Source organism: Neovison vison, chromosome 5 (genome assembly GCF_020171115.1).
Source record: "Neovison vison isolate M4711 chromosome 5, ASM_NN_V1, whole genome shotgun sequence".
NCBI classification, from domain to species: domain Eukaryota; kingdom Metazoa; phylum Chordata; class Mammalia; order Carnivora; family Mustelidae; genus Neogale; species Neogale vison.
In genome coordinates, this window is record NC_058095.1 from 20,366,065 (window position 1) to 20,383,771 (window position 17,707).

The following is a 17,707-nucleotide window of genomic DNA, read 5'->3' on the forward strand; positions in this document are numbered from 1 at the left end:
ACCTGCTGTATGTACTACGCCCTCGTCATTCGTGTGCTGCTTATTTTTTTTTCATTTTTAAAAAAAGATTTTATTCATTTATTTGAGAGAGAGAGAGCAGGGGGAGGGGCAGAGGGAGGAAGGATCTCAAGCAGACTCTAGGCTGAGCCTGGAGCCCAACCCTGAGTTCATGACCTGAGCCCAAATCAGGAGTCAGCTGCTTAACCTGCTGAGCCACCCAGGTGCCTTTCATGTTCTTTTTAATTCCCACAACCCTGTGAGGTCAGTATTGTCACAAAGTCAGCAAACTGAGGCTCAGAGAGGTGAGGCGACTTGCCCAGAGACGCACAGCTAATGAGAGGCTGAGGCAGAATTTGAAGCCAGAGGCTGTTTGCATGGGGGCTCAGGTATGAGAAGGAATTCTGTAAACCTCAGGGCCACACGCATGCTATGATGACAAGGACTGCCCTCTTGTCTGTCGGGGCCCTGCCCCCTCTGACCCGCCCCCTGCCCAGTGCCAGCTCATGGAGGAGGCATGCAGACTCAGCAAATAAATGGTGACCCCAAGCCCTCCACTCCCCAGAACCAAGCTGAAGCACATTACAAAGGCCACAAACACGCCAGAAAACTCAAGGCTGTTGAAGCTGCCAAGAGCAAGCAGAGGCCACAAACCCTGGCCCGGGATGGGGTGCTGGTGTCCCCAACCCCGACTCCAGCCAGTGGATCCCCTGGAGAGCCGCAGAGCAAAGGTCAGTTCTGAACTCTCTTTTTTTTTTTTTTAAGATCTTATTTGCTTATTTGACAGAGAGAGACACAGCAAGAGAGGAAACACAAGCAGGGGGAGTGGGAGAGGGAGAAGCAGGCTTCCTGCTGAGCAGGGAGCCTGATGCCGGATTCGATCCCTGGGACCCTGGGATCATGACCTGAGCCTACGAACAGACGCTTAATGACTGAGTCACCCAGGCGCCCCCAATCCTGAACTCTCCTCCCTCCCCTCCCCACCCCCCAATCCAAATCTGGTTTCTGGTGTGGGGTTGGGAGATTTCTGGTTATTATTTTTGCCAAGGTTGGGGTAGCCCATACATACAGAAAAAGGCATACATCACAAGTGTTGTGAGCCTTCCCAGTCTGAATATACTGAGATCAAGAAACATGGCACCAGCACCCTGAAGCCTTCCTAGTTGTCCCCCCCCATGTCTCCCCCCCAAGTCACTGTCTTGTTGTGTTAGCTTCTCAGGACTACCACAGCGAATGACCACACAGTGGGTGACTGAAAAGAACAGACATTTATTTTCTCACCGTTTTGGAGATGAGAAGTTTAAAATCAAGGTGTCGACAGGGTTGGTTCCTTCGTGGGGGCTCAGATGGAGAATCCACCCCATGCTTCTCATCTAGCTTCTGGTGGTTGCTGGCCACTCCGCCTCTGTCTTCACATCACGTTCTCCCCGTGTCTCTGTGTCTTCACATGGTCTTTTGTTTAAATTCAAGTTAGTTAACATACTGCATATTACTGATTTCTGGGTAGAATTTAGTGATTCATCATTTGCATAGAATACCCAGTGCTCATTATATCAGGTCGTCTGCTTAATGCCATCACCCAGTTACCCCATCCCCTCCCCTCCAGCAACCCTGTTTGTTTCCTAGCGGTAAGAGTCTCTTGTGGTTTGTCTCCCTCTCTGTTTTTATCTTATTTTATTTCCACATGGTCTTCTTTTTTTTTTTTTAAAGGTTTTATTTATTTATTTGACAGAGAGAGATCACAAGTAGGCAGAGAGGCAGGCAGAGAGAGAGTGAGAGAGGGAAGCAGGCTCCCTGCTGAGCAGAGAGCCCGATGCGGGACTCGATCCCAGGACCCTGAGATCATGACCTGAGCCGAAGGCAGCGGCTTAACCCACTGAGCCACCCAGGCGCCCTCCACATGGTCTTCTTATGAGGATGCCAGTCATTGGATTAGGGCCCACCCCAGTCCACTATGATCTCATCTTAACTACTTACATCTGCGAAGACACTGGTTCCACATAAGATCACATTCTGAGGTTTCAGGCAGACGTGAATCTGGGGGCAACACTAGTCAACTACCTCCATCCCTCCCCTAAGTGATCTTGACTTTTCATGCCATTGATCAGTTGCCCTTGGTTTTGGTGAATCCTGTAGTACGGAGGTTTGATGCCTGGCCTCTTCAGTGTTGCATGTAGCTGTGTAGTGCCCTCTCATGTGACCATATGACTTTTTTTTTTTTTAATCCACTCTCCTATTGTGGACATTTGGATAATTTCCAGTTTTGTCTTTTTTTTTTTTTTTGAAAGATTCTATTTATTTGAGAGAAAGAGAAAGAGCATGAGCGAGGGGTAGGGGCAGAGGGACAGGGAGAAGCAGACTCCCCACTAAGTATGGAGCAGGATGCGGGACTCGATCCCAGGACCCTGAGATCATGACCTGAGCTGAAGGCAGAGGCTCAACCAGCTGAGCCACTCGGGCGCCCTGGATAGTCTCCAGCTTTACGCTATTATGAATAGTGCTCTATGAAAATCGCAGTGCACCTTTTTTGTGACTTCCACTTATTTAACAGTTAGCTAGTAACTCTAGGTTAGAGTATCCGGGCTGTGAGGGCTTTCTGAGACCCCTCTGTCCAAATTTATATTTTCAAATGGGAAGTTGAGCCCCAAAGAGGCCCAAGTTGGCCCAGTGAGTTAGTGAGAGAGTGGAGTCTGGATTTCACTGCTGCTCATTCCTACCTCAGGGACCCTTCCCCTCTGCCATGCCACCCTTAATTTATCACTACTTAAAATTGTGGTCTCAAGATGATTCTTAACTGATGGCTTCCATCTCCCCAGCAGTTCCTGCGGCCCCTCCTCCTGGCCCCCAACTCCAGCCACCGCTGACTCCGGACCCCACACCCAGAAAGCCGGCCAACTCAGACCTCTTGGATGCTGCCTCCTCTTCCTCTTCTTCCTCTTGCCTACCCTGCTCCCCAGAGCCTGGGAGAGAGGCACCAGGGCCTGAGCCAGCAGCAGCTGCTGTGGGAAGCGGTGTGAGTGGGGAGAGCAGGAGCGAGAAGGGGCGCCTCTATTGCCCCACGTGCAAGGTGACCGTGAACTCTGCCTCCCAGCTTCAGGCTCATAACACAGGTCAGTGCGCTGGAGTCTAGGGGAAGAGCGGGGCAGACAGACAGCCCTCCCCAGCAGCAGGCAGGCTGGAGTTTCTGTGCATTTTGCTCAAGGGCTTGGTGACACTGGTGTTGTGTTCAGCTGTGATTGGGTGGACATTCTGGGTCCTCCAGCTGATGTGTGGAGCGGGAAAAAAAAGACAAGTCTCGGGCAGCACGAACTGAAGGATCCCTAGGAGGAGGCTGGAAACACCTCCTCCATCTGTCCTTAGGTCAGACCCAGATGGAAGGCAGGAGTGAGAGCAATGGGAAGCCAGGCAGTTCCTGTGCAAGAAGGCCTGGGGGTTGGGGGGTGGCTGGTGGAAACTACGGAAGCTGGGAGGACCTTGCGGAGGTGGGGACGAGAACTCTTGGGGGGCTGAGGTGCAGGGGAGCACTTGTGGAGCAGCCTGCAGGCTTGGCAGGGCAGCAAGACCGACCTAGTTCGGAGGGTTTCTCATGGTCCTTGCAGCCCCTCTTTGGAGCTGATGGGCTGTCTTCCCTCCTCCCTCAGGAGCCAAGCACCGGTGGATGGTGGAAGGTCAACGAGGTGCTCCCCGAAGGGGCCGAGGCCGCCCAGTGCCCCGGGGAGCTGGACACAAGGCCAAAAGAGTGGCAGGGGGTCAGGGTGGCCGACAGGGGCCCAGCCCCCCTTTTCACTGTGCTCTGTGTCAGCTCCAGGTCAATTCAGAGACCCAACTCAAGCAGGTGGGAGGAGAGAGGCCAAGACTGGGGCTGGGGCTGGAGCAGGGCTGAGGGGGTGGGACTGGTGCTGGGTGCGGGGAGGGAGCCAGCGGAGGAAGAGGAGCTCAAGACTGGAGGGACAGTGGGATCCTGGAGGGCAAAGACCATATCTCACCTCCCCTTCCCAGGGTGACATTCCATAAACGTATGTCCCACATGTGGCTCATGGGTGGAGGGTTAGCTTGTTGAGGATGATTGGGTAGTGTGTGGGGGGACTTCTTGGTCTTCCTCATCCTGTTGCCAGTCTGTCTGTCTGTCCATTAGCACCTGAGCAGCAGGAGGCACAAAGACCGCCTGGCTGGGAAGCCCCCCAAGCCGTCCAGCCAGCACAGCAAGCTGCAGAAACATGCAGCGCTGGCTGTGAGTATCCTCAAGGTATCTGTCTTCAGACAACAGGGCTGAGCCCCAGGGCCTGCGGGGAGAGGGTGGGCCAGAAGGGCAAGCTGGGGACTGGGGGGGGGCAGGAAGGAAGCCACCCCCTCACACCCCCTACAAGGCTGCCTGGGGTGAGGGAGAGCTGGGCTGGGGTTCCCGGCCATCTTGGGATCTGCCTGAGGAATTTCCGGCGAGGTGGGCCGAGACAGTAATCTCAGGGTCAAGAGCGAGGGTTGGGTGTGCATCCCCTAGAGACCGTCTCTGCCCCCACCCCCACCCCCCCACAGCCTCCTTCCTCTGGGCAGGAAGACAGGTGGTGGAGAAAGCCCTTTGGAATGAGTGTTTGGGGGTGGGAAGGGAGGACTTAGGTTTGGAACCCTAAAAGGCACGTCTTTCCTGCAGCAGAAAGCCCAAGGATGGCACTCCAGGATGGGGGGGGGGGGGTCCTGGGTCAGACTGTGTCCATTCCTCTCTCTCCTCTCTGCAGTCAAAACTGGCCTTGCAGAAGCAACTCACCAAGACACTGGCGGCTCGCTTCCTGCCCAGCCCGATCCCCGCCGCGGCTGCCGCCATCTGTGCCCTGCCAGGGCCCCTGGCCCTCCGGCCTGCCCCTACAGCAGCTACCACCCTCTTCCCAGCTCCCATCCTGGGCCCAGCTCTGTTTCGTACCCCGGCAGGAGCCGTCCGTCCTGCCACAGGGCCCATCGTCTTTGCCCCCTACTAGGCTTCCTGGGGGAGCCAGGGCCCATTTTCCAGCAATTGCTGTCCCTGCCTCCTCTTCCTGAGATGCCTGTTTCCTCCATTCCCCAGGAGATTGCCTTTTACAGCTGAGGGCTTCCTGTCCAATTTGAGAAGAGCTGGGCTAGTTTCAAGGGTACCTGCCCTTTACTCAGTTTGGATTAGGGAGTCCACTACTACCCTCCTGGCCCAAGGACCTTCCGTCCCCACCCTCCTTTTCCCAGCCTTCTCAGACTAGTGCTGGCTTCCCCTGCATTGCCCAGCCTCATTAATGGGGAGCAAACTGAGAAATCCCAAATATCTATGCAAAATCCTAGCCCCAGCCCCATGGTGCTCTCGTCTTCCTGACTCAAGACCTATACCCCCATGGCCAGAGGCCCTAGGAATCTTAACTTTGAGCCTGGGGACAAGCCTTCGGGGGAGGCCATCTCTTCACTGGATTCTCCAGGGAATCACTGGAAGTGGCACACAGGGTCCCAAGCTGGAGAGGGTTCAAGGCCATCTGGACAAGGTGACCCTGGCGGAGTGGAAGAAGACTGTGGAGGAGAAAGGGAGCAGTGCTGAGTGGGGGGCAAAGCCAAGATGAGGCTGGGGCTGAAAGCTTTTGGGGTTCCTCTGCTCTGACAAGATGTGGCTAGGAGAGGGGTAGGTGAGGGTGATTTTCTGGCAGGGCCCAGTTTTAACAGAGGTGATCAACCCCACACAAGCTCTCCCCTCAGCCTTTCATCGGTTCCTTATGAACCCCAGCTGGGTGGGGGGGGAGCACTGGGTCTCAGACTCCGGACCCAGCAAACACAACCCCTCCCACCTCAAGGCTCCCAAAGAGCCTTCCCCTCTAGCTCCTCACCCCGAACTGGTCCCTAACAATAAATCCAGCTTCCCCTCCTTCCAGCCAGCACCCAGCCCCCTCACTGTGAAGCTGAGCGTTGGGATCCAGGATGACATAGTCTCAAGAACCATTTTCGTGTTGTCAAAGTCAATGTCACAACCTCCATCCCACCCCCAGCTCTGCTCCTTCACCCCACAATATGGGACTTTACCAGTCTCCACCCGTTATCTGTTCTTTTTTTTAAGATGTTTCCAATGGGAGGACAAGAAGGGGGGGAGGGGAGGGAAACTTTTTGATAACAGTTGTGATTTTATTGTGTCCAATGCATCAATAAATGAATTCAAGCCCGAGCCTGTATATGCCCTACCTCAACTCGCCCAGCCTTGAGCAGGCTGCCCTACTCACCTCTCCCATCTTGGGGAGAAGGGGCATGTACTAGAGGTCACTGGCTCCCGTGTCTCAGCTCTGCTGGGTGTGCACACGAGGAGCATGACGTGGACATGGGAAGTTGTGGGTGACAAGTGTAACCACCCTTCCGAGTCCCAACAGATCTGTCAGCTCCTGAGAAGCTGCTACTGGTTTGCCTTGTTCTGTTTAGGCATCTGAGGTAAGGAGGGGCTGGAGGAGCACCTTGTCCAATCTTCACCATGGCAGCAGGCAGAAAAACACAAGTAATTTATAAATAGAAGTCCAGCTCTGAGCTGAAAACAACCACAGGAAGGGGTGAAGACCAGGCCCCACCGGTGTGAGGTCCGCAGACTGGACACTGGATGGCCGCTGCACTCCTGCCCCCTGGTGGTTGGGGGGAGCAGTGTCTCAGCCTCCAGGGCCAGGAGGCATAGCACCTTGAAGAGGGAGAAGCCAAGGGCACAGTAAGAGCCAGTCCCAAGCCACAGGCATGATAAAATCTGAGGACTGGAGAGGATCCAGAAGATCATCTAAGCAACTCCCATCACCCTACAGATGAGAAAACTGAAACCCAGAGAGAGGAAAGTCCTTGCAGGCTTCCAAAGCCAGCTGGTGAAGCCCAGCCATCACTCCATCCCATCTCAGCCAACAGGGGCCATGAGCTCCCTGAGCAGGAAGAGGAAGCAAAACAACTTGGGGCGGGGGGGGGGGAGTGAAAGCTGGCTTCTTCCAGCCAGGGAGAGGACAGTCAGAGCTGGACTCCAGCAGGCACACGCATACACGCGTGCACACATCTACACACACATACGCCTTTCTCCAGAGTCCAGGCTGGTGCCATAAGTGTGAGTGTGTGCGCATGTGTGTGTGCCTGTCCCTAGCAGGAAACCCACAGGTGAGGGGACCCCGTGACTGGAACCAGAGCCTGGACTGGGCACTTCTGCATGGCAGCTCTGCTTCCCACTCAGGGCACGTGGTAGGGGACACTGACCCACAACTGCCCCAGGTCACAGCAGCACAGGGATGATGAATGCTGGACAGGAGGGGGCTTGCGGGGGCGGCGGGGGGTGGGGGGACTAGTCTAGGTTATCTGCACTTCCCCGAGCTGAGAGGGAGCGAAAGTGACCTGAGCCTGGGACAGCCCAGCTGCCTGGCCTGGGAAGGATAGCTTTGCCTAACCCCACCCCTGGACACATCTTCCAGAGTCCCAGCAGCTGGAATGAGGCTGGGAAGGTGGAGAAGGGATGGCGGCTCTTCAGCCATCCAAGGAGCCGCTGCCCTTGTTCTTGCGGCTGAGGGGAAAAGCAGACTTGCTCTGGGGCTGGGTCATCTTGCTGGCCAGGTAGACGAAGGGCTCAAGCAGGGAGCGGCGGTCGGCCACAGACACCTCCCACAGCTTCACCTTCTCAGACTTGGCCCAGTGCTGAGCCACATCTGGGTCGACACGCCGCTGCTCCTGCAGGTCACACTTGTTGCCCAGGACCACGATGGTGACCTTGGGAAGAGGACAGAGTAGAGACCTGAGGTTGTACCGTGGACCTCAGGCCTGGGTGTGACGGCAGACATCTACCTAGGAGTCCTAAGACTAGCAAAAGTCTCACTGGCTAATGTTTCACCTCTTCCTAGATCAGAAACAATGACTAGAGAGAGGGAGATGGTTGCTTTGTCCTCTCCTTCCTCCACTGAAATTCTGGCCTCATTTACCCTCCCTCCAGGAGTTCCCTTACAAGCCTTCTATCTCCTGTGCCTGCCCAATTACAAGCAATCACTCTGTCTGCCTAAACACCTGGTAAGGGAGCATCCCCCAAATTCCTACAGTTTATAGGGGGATTCGGGAACAGAAAGGCCTTCACAGCTAAGAGCAAGGAAGCATCTTCAAGAAAGATTAGTGGGGGCTTCTAGGGTTAGGTTAGGAACCCCTGAAACTAAAGGAAAGCCTCTCTGGTCAAGTTGCCTCAGCACATGGCTGCCTCCAGTGGGGAGACTGCCTCCTGTGGCCTCCATCCATCCCCGCTCTAGCTCCCACCCCACCTCCTGGGATATGAATGAAAATCAGAGCCATGCCAGGCTCCCCAAAGCCAGCCCAGGGTCCACTCCTGCTCATCACCAGTGTCCCCCACCCCTGTACATACCTCCTTCTTGTCCTTGGATTTGTCGATCTCCTTCTTGAGCAGCTCCACACGCTGAAAGGACTCTCGGCTGTCTGTGCTGTAGACCAGGACATAGCCGTCAGTGCAGGAGAAGCAGTGCCGGGGCAGCTCAGCCCCATCTCGGAGCCCCCGGGTGTCGTAGAAACGCACCTGCTCCCTCACACCCCGGTCGGTCTCAATGGAGCCCACGTAGATGTCTTCCTGGGTCTCAATCATCTCAGAACCTGGGATAATATGAAGAGAAAAGTTGTTTGTAGAGAGAAGGCAGATGGAAAATATGAGGGACTGAGTATATCCTAACGAGCTTAACCAGCCCGAGAGAGAAGGGGATGTGGGGTCCAGGAGAGAGGGCCAGGGATGGACAGTCCAGCAGGACTGAATGACTTGGGGGGGGGTGGGAAGCAGGAAACAGACATTAACCTCATGCTAATCCTATGCTAAGCAAAAGTCTGACTTGAGAACTTTTCCTCCCTGTCTCAAGTATTGGGTTTCCTCTCTTTGGATTTCAATATGTTAGGGTTGGGGTCACTATGCAGATTTTACTCTGCGGGGTGTAATAACCACTACCAGCAGCTTTTAGCCTTTTCGTGTTGTGATCAAATCCTACTTATTCTTCAACTTGTTCCACCATTCCCCCACCCCCAACAACACTCACCTACTACATGGTTCCCATACAGAAGCTGCTCCAGGATTGAAGTTTTGCCCACAGAGGCCTGGCCACACACGACTACCTTGCAGCTCTTCCCCATGCTTAGCCTTCAACCTTGAAAAGCAGAAGCGTACTTGGTGAGGTGGGATGAAAACAGGGCAGGTCTCCCGTAATCAAGAGCCCATGATCTGCACAGAATACATGGCCTCAGGGATTGAGTAACGTCTGTCCCCTTCTAGGGTCGGGGTGTACTGGAATGATATGTCTATGTCCACTAATGGACAGTGAGCTATAATTTATTCATTTTTGTTATAAGCCGTACAGGGCCAGTAACTGGCTCAGGGCAGGTTGTTGGTAAATGTTGCCATAAAGGGAGAAGAGTCTCTGGTTTAAAGAAGCCACTGCCCAGGCTCCCTTCTGTGCACAGGATGTGGAAGACCAGTTGCTGAAGGGAGCGCTGGCTCAGTTTCTGGTCTTGAACCATGACTCCATGGAGAAATAAACAGGAATGCTGTTCTGGGTGGATCTGTCTCAAGGCACTCTTCATAGGGCGAGTGAGCAAATAAGGAGAGTATTTTGCCTTCTCGTATGATTTACCTGGACAGCAACTAATTCTAATTCCCAGTCAAGTCAATGGCTTGAACATCAGACAGGAAAGAAAAGAGTGAAAGAATCTAAGGGAAAAGGCTCTGGAAAGGGGAGAATATGTGCTGCTCTTGGACTGACAAAGCAGAATGAGGAGGCTCAGACGCAGAAACCCCTTCTCCGAAGAGGTCCCAGAGAGAGATCTCGTCGAAGGCATCCCCAACACAGGCCTCCAAGAAGGAACCCCCGACCAAGACTGCCCTAGAGAACAGATGTGTTCCCGAAAGATGTCCCAAACGGAGACCTGTCAAGTAAAATCCTGATACAGACCCTTCCTCCCGCCTGCGGGGCCCGCAACTAAGGGACACCCCTAAGAGAGACTGCCAGAGGGCTTCTGCCACCGATTTCCCCCCGAGGGAATGGGAGACAGAGGCCCGCCACCTAAGGGGGCGCGGACGCAGTGGCCTCCCAGCTCCGTACCTCCCGGAGACCCTCGCAGCACCCCGGCCGGGCCCCCTCCAGGCGCTCCGGGACCAGGGGAGGGGCAGCACAGCCACAAGGACTCCGCTTTTCCTCTGGGGTCCTTCCAGGTTCCGTCCGGCCACGCCCCCCCAGCTTCCGTCCGGCGTGACCAATTCCGGCGGCGGCCAGCGGGAGCCGGACACACAGCGCCCCCAGAGGCCGGCGGGGAGAATGACGGGACCTGGGTGGGCAGTGCACCTGAGCGTAGGTTCTAGGCTCCCTAGAGCGAGGTGCCGGGGTCTCTGATGCCCAGATGTTCTTTCTCTAAAGACTACCATAGTGCAGTAAGCTTCTTTTATTCAATCGTTTATTCGCCAGATGTCTTCTGAAGACCTACTCTGTGCCAGGTACAGAACCACATGCTGAGAGAAAAATGTCCGAATTAGAAGGTCAGGGTCGGGAGGAGCTAGACATCTAAACCAACAGTTACAGTACAGCGCAGTGAGAACTATTACGGAGGTGCTGTAGAAACACAGCATAGGGCGTTTAACTTCAGGGACAGCGGGCATCACGGAAAACTTCCTGGAGGAGGTTATGTCTGTTTTGAGATTTGAAGGGTGTGGAAGGAAAGGGTGGAGGAAACCAGCAAAAGTCATGGCATTTTCTGGAACTACAAGTATTTGGGGTCAAAGTCTATAATCAAAGGCTTTGTGTGGTAGGTCAAAGAGTTCAAGCTGTATCCTAACAGCGGTGGAAAGCCATTGACAGATTTTATGCGGAAGAAGTGGCATGATCGCTTTTTGCTTTTAAGAAAGTCATTGGTAATCGCCTCTTGGCCTTTTGGCTAAGATCAAGTGTAGAAAGTCATTGGTAGGAGAAGAAAAATGGAGGGAGATGAGACTGGAGGCCTGTTAGGAGACTATGGTAGTATTACAAGTTTTAAAAATAAAAGTGATGAGAGCCTGAATTGGGATGGAACAGAGAGAGATAGATTGAGAAGACACTGGGTAGGAGAATGACAAGGCTTGGTGACAAATTGGGAGTCAGGAGTAAGAAAGGGGGAGTTTATCATGTCTCCTATCTTTCTAATTTGGTGTCCAGTTTCATGTGAATCCATTTGGCAAGATAAGGAATTCTTTATAAAAAAAGAATCAAGTCTTGCATTTGTTTCTTCTTTTGTTGAAAAGTGGGGAAAGAATGACACGTTCAACTTAAATATATTATGTCTCCAGGGTTTGTGAGACACCCAAGAGACCCAGCAGATAATTGGATATAGAGATCTAGAATTCACAAATGAGAAGTCTAGGTTAGAGATATCAACAGAGTTCAGTGTCATCTACAGCTAAAATTACGAGAGTAAATGAGTTGGCTTAGATACAAAGAATACAGGAGGAAGATAGTCTAAAAACAGGTTGGCTTCCTGCAGTAGATGGTAGACTGTGAGCCACTGGCAGACAGGGCAAGTGGTCTGTGAGTCTGTGCCCTCCCAAACCAGCACAAAATAGGCACTTTGGAGAGGCTAGTGAATGACTGGCTGGCTGAATGACTTCTCTCTTCCCACCCACTGTGCTTTCCCATCCTTCCCTACCCAGTGGTGGGTGTGGTTTCTGCCCCCTTATAGCTCTGTGATAAGCAGGACCTTGGAAGAAGCCTACCAAGAATGGCACATACTAGGGAGGAACGGAGGAAAGGAGTCCATTCTTTTTAAATTCACTTACCCCCTTATTTTAGTTCCTCTTAACTCTAAAATTTTAATCTCAAACTCCCCTAATTTAACCTCAGGAAACTCCAGTTTAATTCAAACCCACAAAAACTATTGGTTTGGGTGAGGGAGGTACTACAAAGGTGATTAAGCTGTGTCCTTGCCCTGTCTGAGTTCCCAGTCCAGATTGCATTCGGCAAGACAAGGGTGCTGAGCAGGGTGTTTCTATAAAGGGTGAGAGTACTGGGGACACTATGGAGCAGGGACCTCACCCTGCGAGCTGCCTTATAAACTCCAGGGCAGGGTCTGGGGCGCCGTGCCACCCTCCCTAGACTTAATGCTGAGATGGCACTCCCAGGCAGTTGACATGAAAGCAGCCTCATAAAAGGGTCAGCGTCATTAGGGTGATGAACCAGTTGTTGCTTGGAGATCCAGAGGGGATGAAAGGCGCGGGGTGAAGACGCCCTGCGTTCCCCTGGCTTGGTTGGGCAGGGCTTCCAAGGGCCGATGAAAGCTGAGGGACCTGGGCTCAAAGTGTGTCTTCTTGCCTTTCCTGGGAGGAAGCTGTGGACACACTCCGAGGTCGGGAAGGTAGTAGTGGGAGATCTTTCCCTCCGGAGTCCTGGGTCATCGACTCCTCAACCCAACTTAGACTCTCCTGCATCTTACGGGAGACGCTCTACGATTGCAAGTTGCTATGGCAACGAAGCTTTCAGCATACTGAGGACAACTCAGGCCTAGAGAGGCGTCACCCTCCTTATCCCCCCCACTTCCGACCCACGGATAAAGTGGCGCCCCCTACGCACAGGAACGGTCCCTGGGCCCCCGCCCCAGCGCGGAGACCACCGTGGACCTCCGGGGGCGGGAGGCCGCTCTGGCCCCAAGCAGAGCCTCTCGCTGGTAGACGGGCCCGAGGGGGCCTCTCTGGGCGCAGCGCCGCTGAGCTGCTCGATGCTCCAGCCGGAAGTGCTCTTCACCGCCTGCCTCCCACCCGCCTCTCTGGTCCCGGCGGTAAGATGGCGGCTGCCGCGGAGTGCGATGTGGTAATGGCGGCGACCGAGCCAGAGCTGCACGACGACGAGGAAGCGAAGAGGTAACCGGGTAGCGAGGGAGTGGAAGGGGCGAGCTTCAGCTCCATGACCCTGGGAAACCCGTCCCTGCCATGATGCGACCAGTGTTGAGGCCCCGCCCTCCGCGACCCGACGACCCCCCCCCCCATTTGAGATAAGTCCAGATAGACCCCCTGAAGGGGGGCTCCCGGAGTCGGCCCTCCCCTCCTGCTTCCGCCTGGTTGGGGAGCGGAGGTACAGCCTTGTTCTCCAGCCAGGAGGAACGTCGCCTTTTTTGTAGAGGCCGGGTCTTTTAGGGGAATCTCAGAGGTCTGTTGTGGGGTGGGGGAGGCTGCGCGGCGACGATGAGGACTTCCTTACATCGCCCCCCGGCCCCCCTTCTCTTGTTAACTTCTGTGCATTGTTGTCTGCCAGCACTTTGCATCTTCAAAGCCCTTGTTCTCTTCACCTCCTATTCTCACCCCCACTGCTCAGTAATGTACCCCAGCGACCACTAGGCTGGGTCCGAGTGTGTCTCCATTATTGACCTGGTGTCCCTTCCCCGTACCCCGGAAGTCGGAGATGAGGGAGAAAGAAGGAAGAAGAGTGAGGGCCTTCTCTCGTGCTCTGCACGTCAAACTCCTGCCTCCGTCCTTCCGGGGGAAGATCCTCATTCTTCCCAGGGCTGTGCTTAAGTTAAACAGCAGAGAGGAAGGCAACGGTTTGGGCCCTGTTGGCACTGCTGGGCAGCCGCAGTGGCTCGAGATTGCCAGTCTGGACTAGCCAAGGGAGCTGCTGAGTGAGTGGATTTCGAGAACACTCTGGATTCTGGCTACAGCTAAGGCAGGCTGTTGGAAGTGTGTTGGGACACGATTGTGGGTAGTTATACTTGTCCTAATCCTGAAGAATTAAGGAAAAGGTTCGGAAAGCCGGGAGCCCTTTCCTATCAACTGCAGACTAATTCAATACAAGTCCCTCAGTCTCCTTCCCTCATCTTTCATGTCTTTGCACTAAACCCTGTATGGCTTCAGTCTGGCTTCATGAGATTGGAAACCAGGATTCTTGAGAATTTTTTACTATCTAAGTTAGAAATACAGGAGGTACTCACTATGGCGGAATGAATAGTAACCAAGCTTCAGGGTAGTTTGCTGCACCCTGTGTCCCGAGATCTGTTGAGAACTAAGAGGCTTGACAAGCCCCAGGGATAATCAGAGAAGGCAGGATACCAGAGTCTAGTCTGTTCCTAGTTTTGAGTTTTCACATCGTACCTAGTTCTTCTCATGTGTTTCAAATTAAGCATCAGTAAGGAACTACCAAATGAGAAACAACCCCCATCCCAACCCCCCACAGACAGAGCTTACATTAATTGCGAGAATTTACTTGGTATTATAAAGAGTTCAGTGGGAGTGTTTTTTGTGCTATAAATAGGGACTTGGGCTATATGTAGTAATTTGAAAAAAAAACTTCTCCTACTTAGTATAGATCTTTGTGCCTAATTGGAGTTTTACTTCAAAGCCCTCTATCTAAAGCAGGTCCTTTTTTAAACAAAGAAACAACAGAAGTTATAGTAAATGAACCTGAAGTTGTATTAAGAAATGGAAAATAGGTGATGCTGTAACATGACCACATCACACAATAATACAGTATTTGGTAACAGTACAGCAGAATAAGGAGGGGTGTTGACTTAGGTTAACTGCCTTATTTCGTAGAATTTAAGATGTCCTTGAGTGTAAAATGCATAGTTGTTTTATCTACCACTGAGGAAAAGTACTTTAAATTTAAATATGAAAAAAATATATCTGTTAAATAGACTTACACATAATACATATTTATATAGATCTCTTTTAGTTATAATAAGACATAGATATTTATTATATACAACTTAGGTGAGCAAATCAAAAGGAAAATATAGTGAAATAAAAATCACATTTTTACTTCCTGTCATCTAAGGCATTCTTAGGAGAGTAAACACTAGGCTCTTGTTAATAAGAAAAAGCCTTGTTTATGTATGCTTTTCCAGTGCTGAAAATTGTTTGATGATGTAGAAGTTCGGGAGGAAGGTGGTTTTACATTTTTCATGTATCCTGTAATCCTGTGTAGCCATAGCAGGGCATGGGATAGGGACATCCCTTACAGATGCCCTTTAGTCATTTGGCCAAGTTTGTGTCTCTTGTTACAGTCCTGCTACTAGTTCACTTGGGGACACAGGAGATGATGGGTCTCTTGGGTTGTTTTTGTGCAGTCCAACAAGGAGTCCTTCCTTCCTTGCATCTTGGCTCAAGGGCATGCTGCTGCTGCTAAATTGTTACAGTCCCACAGGGGGCAAAGTGAGAAGAGCTTTCAAGACATGGGGACTCACAGTTGCAGCATTTTAAATGGCTAAATGTTTTATTTCATTAGCTTTAGTGTCTCTAGAGAAAAAAGAAATTGACTTTTTTTTTTGGCTGTCACTCTGACAAAGTTCTTTTCCCCCCATAGCAGCTGAGAGGCTAAAATAAAAGATGTATTAGTTGGCACTCCAAAATAGATCAGGGTTCTGAACATGAAGATTATTTATTTCTCTTTGCCCACCAGAATAGAGAAAGCTACTTGGGGAGCCAGAGAACTAAATTTCAGAGGTTTTACAATTCAGCTAATTTAATTTAATTTCAATAAATTTCAAATTTAATTTAATTTCACTTTTCTGGGAAGTTGCTGACTGCTTTATCTGATAAATGAATTCCTGTGTCCAGTGAAGGCTCTCTGGTCACATTTCCTGGGCTAGGGAGGTGTCTGTAGGTAGTCTTTATTATGGTAAAATCGAAGGATTTTAAGTTGCTCATCAATAGAGGAAACACTTCTGTGTCTCAGCGTGTACCCAGTGTGACTGGATAATAGGGTCTAAAGGAACCAATGGAAGCTGTAGATTTAGGAAATAGAACATACTTATCGGATTCCTTGATCTGATTATCTCTGTGTCTGTTTTCATGGTGGACTCAAGCAAGAACATTAGGTCCTTTCTCAGTATCCAGGTATTTAAACTCTGTATAGAGTTTGTCTTTTATTTCTCTCTTCATGTTGGTGGTGGGAAGCACTGAACCCTGAATCCATATCTCCGGGTCTTCTGCAGTTGCTTTTTATTTACTACAGCTTCCTGGGACATTTTGGAGCTCATGGCCGTAACTGAAGAGCTTGTTGAGGATGCCTTCCTCAGCTCTTCTTCCTCTGTTTTAAATTCTTAGGGATTTGTCTCTCTAAATCTTCTCTTGAAGTTCTAGAGTAGGCAGCTAAACATTTCAGTAAGCCCACAGGCTGAAGGGGATATTATCTCTGACCTTAAATTCAAATCAGTGAAAACACTGCTTTTACCCTTCATTTTCATTTTGGTATACTTTAAATGTGGGGTCAGAGGTGGAGAAGTGGGAGGTGGGACAAATAAGTCATGGCTAAGGAAAGGATAAAGCTAGAAATACAGAATCCTGAATACCAGGATTGAACTTGATTGATTAATTGATTAATTGAACAAGTGATGTTAACAAGTGGCGAAATTGTTAAATCAGGGGAGCCTGGCTGGCTCAGTTGATAGAGCATACGACTCTTGTTCTTGTGGTTGTGAGTTCCAGCCCCACGTTGCGTGTAGAGATTACTTAAACATCTTTTAAAAAGTTGTTAAATGATAACTGGAGTTAAGGTAGAGTACAGAGGAAGAGTCTCTCTGTCCTTGCTGCTTTAATTCAAGTCCACATACTGACCAGAACCAGAAACCAAATTGAGCCAAGTCAAATGGCAGTTGCTCTAGTGTCTAGTCCATTCCCAACGACCAGAAATCTGATTGGCTTAAAACCCAGGCTTATTGAACATTCTAGCCAATCAGGGATGAGTGTAGTCATTGAAGCTAGTATTTTAAAAGTTTTTAAAAGCTGAGTACTGGGCACTTGCCTTTGGTTTTTTTTTCTCTAGGACTTTAGAAGATTGGACAACAATGGTCAGCGGCTACCTAGGTGCCTTGGTCTGATGCACAGTCCCTCTGAGAGCCCATTTCTCCCTTACTCCACTAATGTTTGGTCCCTTTTCTTCAGTGCTGAGTGATGTGGAAGTTACTTAGAGGTCGTTCCAGGTATTCTTTTAAACTCTCTGAATTTCAGCAGTAAGAACAGGATTCATTGCACAAGTTATCTCAATGTCTATTAATTTTATTGGACTGAAAATTTTTTTCCTTCCCCATCTAAGTCAAAATAGCAGTTCCTGTGTTTTATCCCACCATTGGCAGAGGTGTGAGTGTTTGATACTTTTGAGAATGAAATATGAAGAGGAGGGGCGCCTGGGTGGCTCAGTGGGTTAAACCCTCTGCCTTCGGCTTGGGTCATGATCCCAGGGTTCTGGGATCGAGGCCCACATGGCTCTCTGCTCAGCAGGGAGCCTGCTTCCCCCTCTCTCTATGCCTACCTTTCTGCCTCCTAGTGATCTCTGTCAAATAAATAAATAAAATCTAAAAAAGAAAGAAAGAAAATATGAAGAGGAATACTCAACTTTCAGAGTCATATTCTGTGTCTCATTTTTGTGGGGAGACCAGATTGTCAGATAAGCAAAGTGTTAACCATCTCTTTTGATTCTATTATTAGGCTTTTGGGGAGGGTGTATGAGGCAAGCAACATTTTTCTCTTATTCTTGGGAGTTTCTGTCCTGCAAGCTCTTCCTCTGACAGTTTGCTCCAAGATAGTCAATCACCTGTTAAAGTAAGGAACCAAGATAACTTTATTTTAGTATTTTTTGTGAGAACTTTAGAAGCCACATACCAGTTGACAATCTAGACTTCCCCACTCTGGTTCCCACTTCCACCCCTCCCTCCCACCAAAACTCAGAAAGCAGCCTTTTTCTTAATTATAGTTCCTTAGTTCTAGATTTTTGTTGGGTGC

The 17,707-nt window shown here is 50.9% G+C and overlaps 3 protein-coding genes across 7 annotated transcripts in view; 2 read left to right on the plus strand and 1 right to left on the minus strand.

Annotated features, from left to right (window-relative positions):
• The window catches only part of ZNF385C (zinc finger protein 385C), a 28,489-nt gene extending 22,423 nt beyond the window's left edge, over nt 1-6,066 (plus strand). For 2 of the 4 annotated variants that reach the window (XM_044247924.1, XM_044247925.1), the window contains exons 4-8: nt 563-728; nt 2,817-3,107; nt 3,639-3,832; nt 4,133-4,243; nt 4,731-6,066. In XM_044247924.1, coding sequence (XP_044103859.1) covers nt 563-728; nt 2,817-3,107; nt 3,639-3,832; nt 4,133-4,243; nt 4,731-4,967 — 999 coding nt within the window. In that variant the 3' untranslated portion in view covers nt 4,968-6,066. Of the gene's footprint in view, nt 1-562; nt 729-2,813; nt 3,108-3,638; nt 3,833-4,132; nt 4,244-4,730 lie in introns of all 4 variants that reach the window. The other 2 variants (XM_044247923.1, XM_044247926.1) reach the window with 2 other exon arrangements.
• Nucleotides 6,067-6,099: 33 nt separating this feature from the next.
• On the minus strand, nt 6,100-10,204 carry NKIRAS2 (NFKB inhibitor interacting Ras like 2). Its single transcript, XM_044247927.1, has 4 exons — nt 10,080-10,204; nt 9,021-9,128; nt 8,348-8,589; nt 6,100-7,710 (listed from the first exon to the last, which is right to left on the minus strand). The coding sequence occupies exons 2-4, from the start codon at nt 9,112-9,114 to the stop codon at nt 7,471-7,473; spliced, it is 576 nt and encodes a 191-aa protein (XP_044103862.1). The 5' UTR covers nt 9,115-9,128; nt 10,080-10,204; the 3' UTR covers nt 6,100-7,470.
• Nucleotides 10,205-12,744: 2,540 nt separating this feature from the next.
• DNAJC7 (DnaJ heat shock protein family (Hsp40) member C7) overlaps nt 12,745-17,707 on the plus strand; it is a 28,496-nt gene continuing 23,533 nt past the window's right edge. Inside the window, exons 1-2 of one of the 2 annotated variants that reach the window (XM_044247929.1) lie at nt 12,782-12,856; nt 16,752-16,908. In XM_044247929.1, the coding sequence (XP_044103864.1) occupies nt 16,880-16,908 (29 nt within the window). In that variant the 5' untranslated portion in view covers nt 12,782-12,856; nt 16,752-16,879. Of the gene's footprint in view, nt 12,857-16,751; nt 16,909-17,707 lie in introns of both variants that reach the window. The other variant, XM_044247928.1, reaches the window with a different exon arrangement.

What these genes read in the sequence shown, in the direction of transcription:
- NKIRAS2 (XM_044247927.1), bottom strand. Translation starts at nt 9,114, where the DNA reads ATGGGGAAGAGCTGCAAGGTAGTCGTGTGTGGCCAGGCCTCTGTGGGC. An exon ending in GTATGGGAACCATGTAGTAG is followed by an intron (nt 8,590 to 9,020) that starts GTGAGTGTTGTT and finishes ATATTATCCCAG; the next exon opens with GTTCTGAGATGATTGAGACC. An exon ending in AATCCAAGGACAAGAAGGAG is followed by an intron (nt 7,711 to 8,347) that starts GTATGTACAGGG and finishes CCTCTTCCCAAG; the next exon opens with GTCACCATCGTGGTCCTGGG.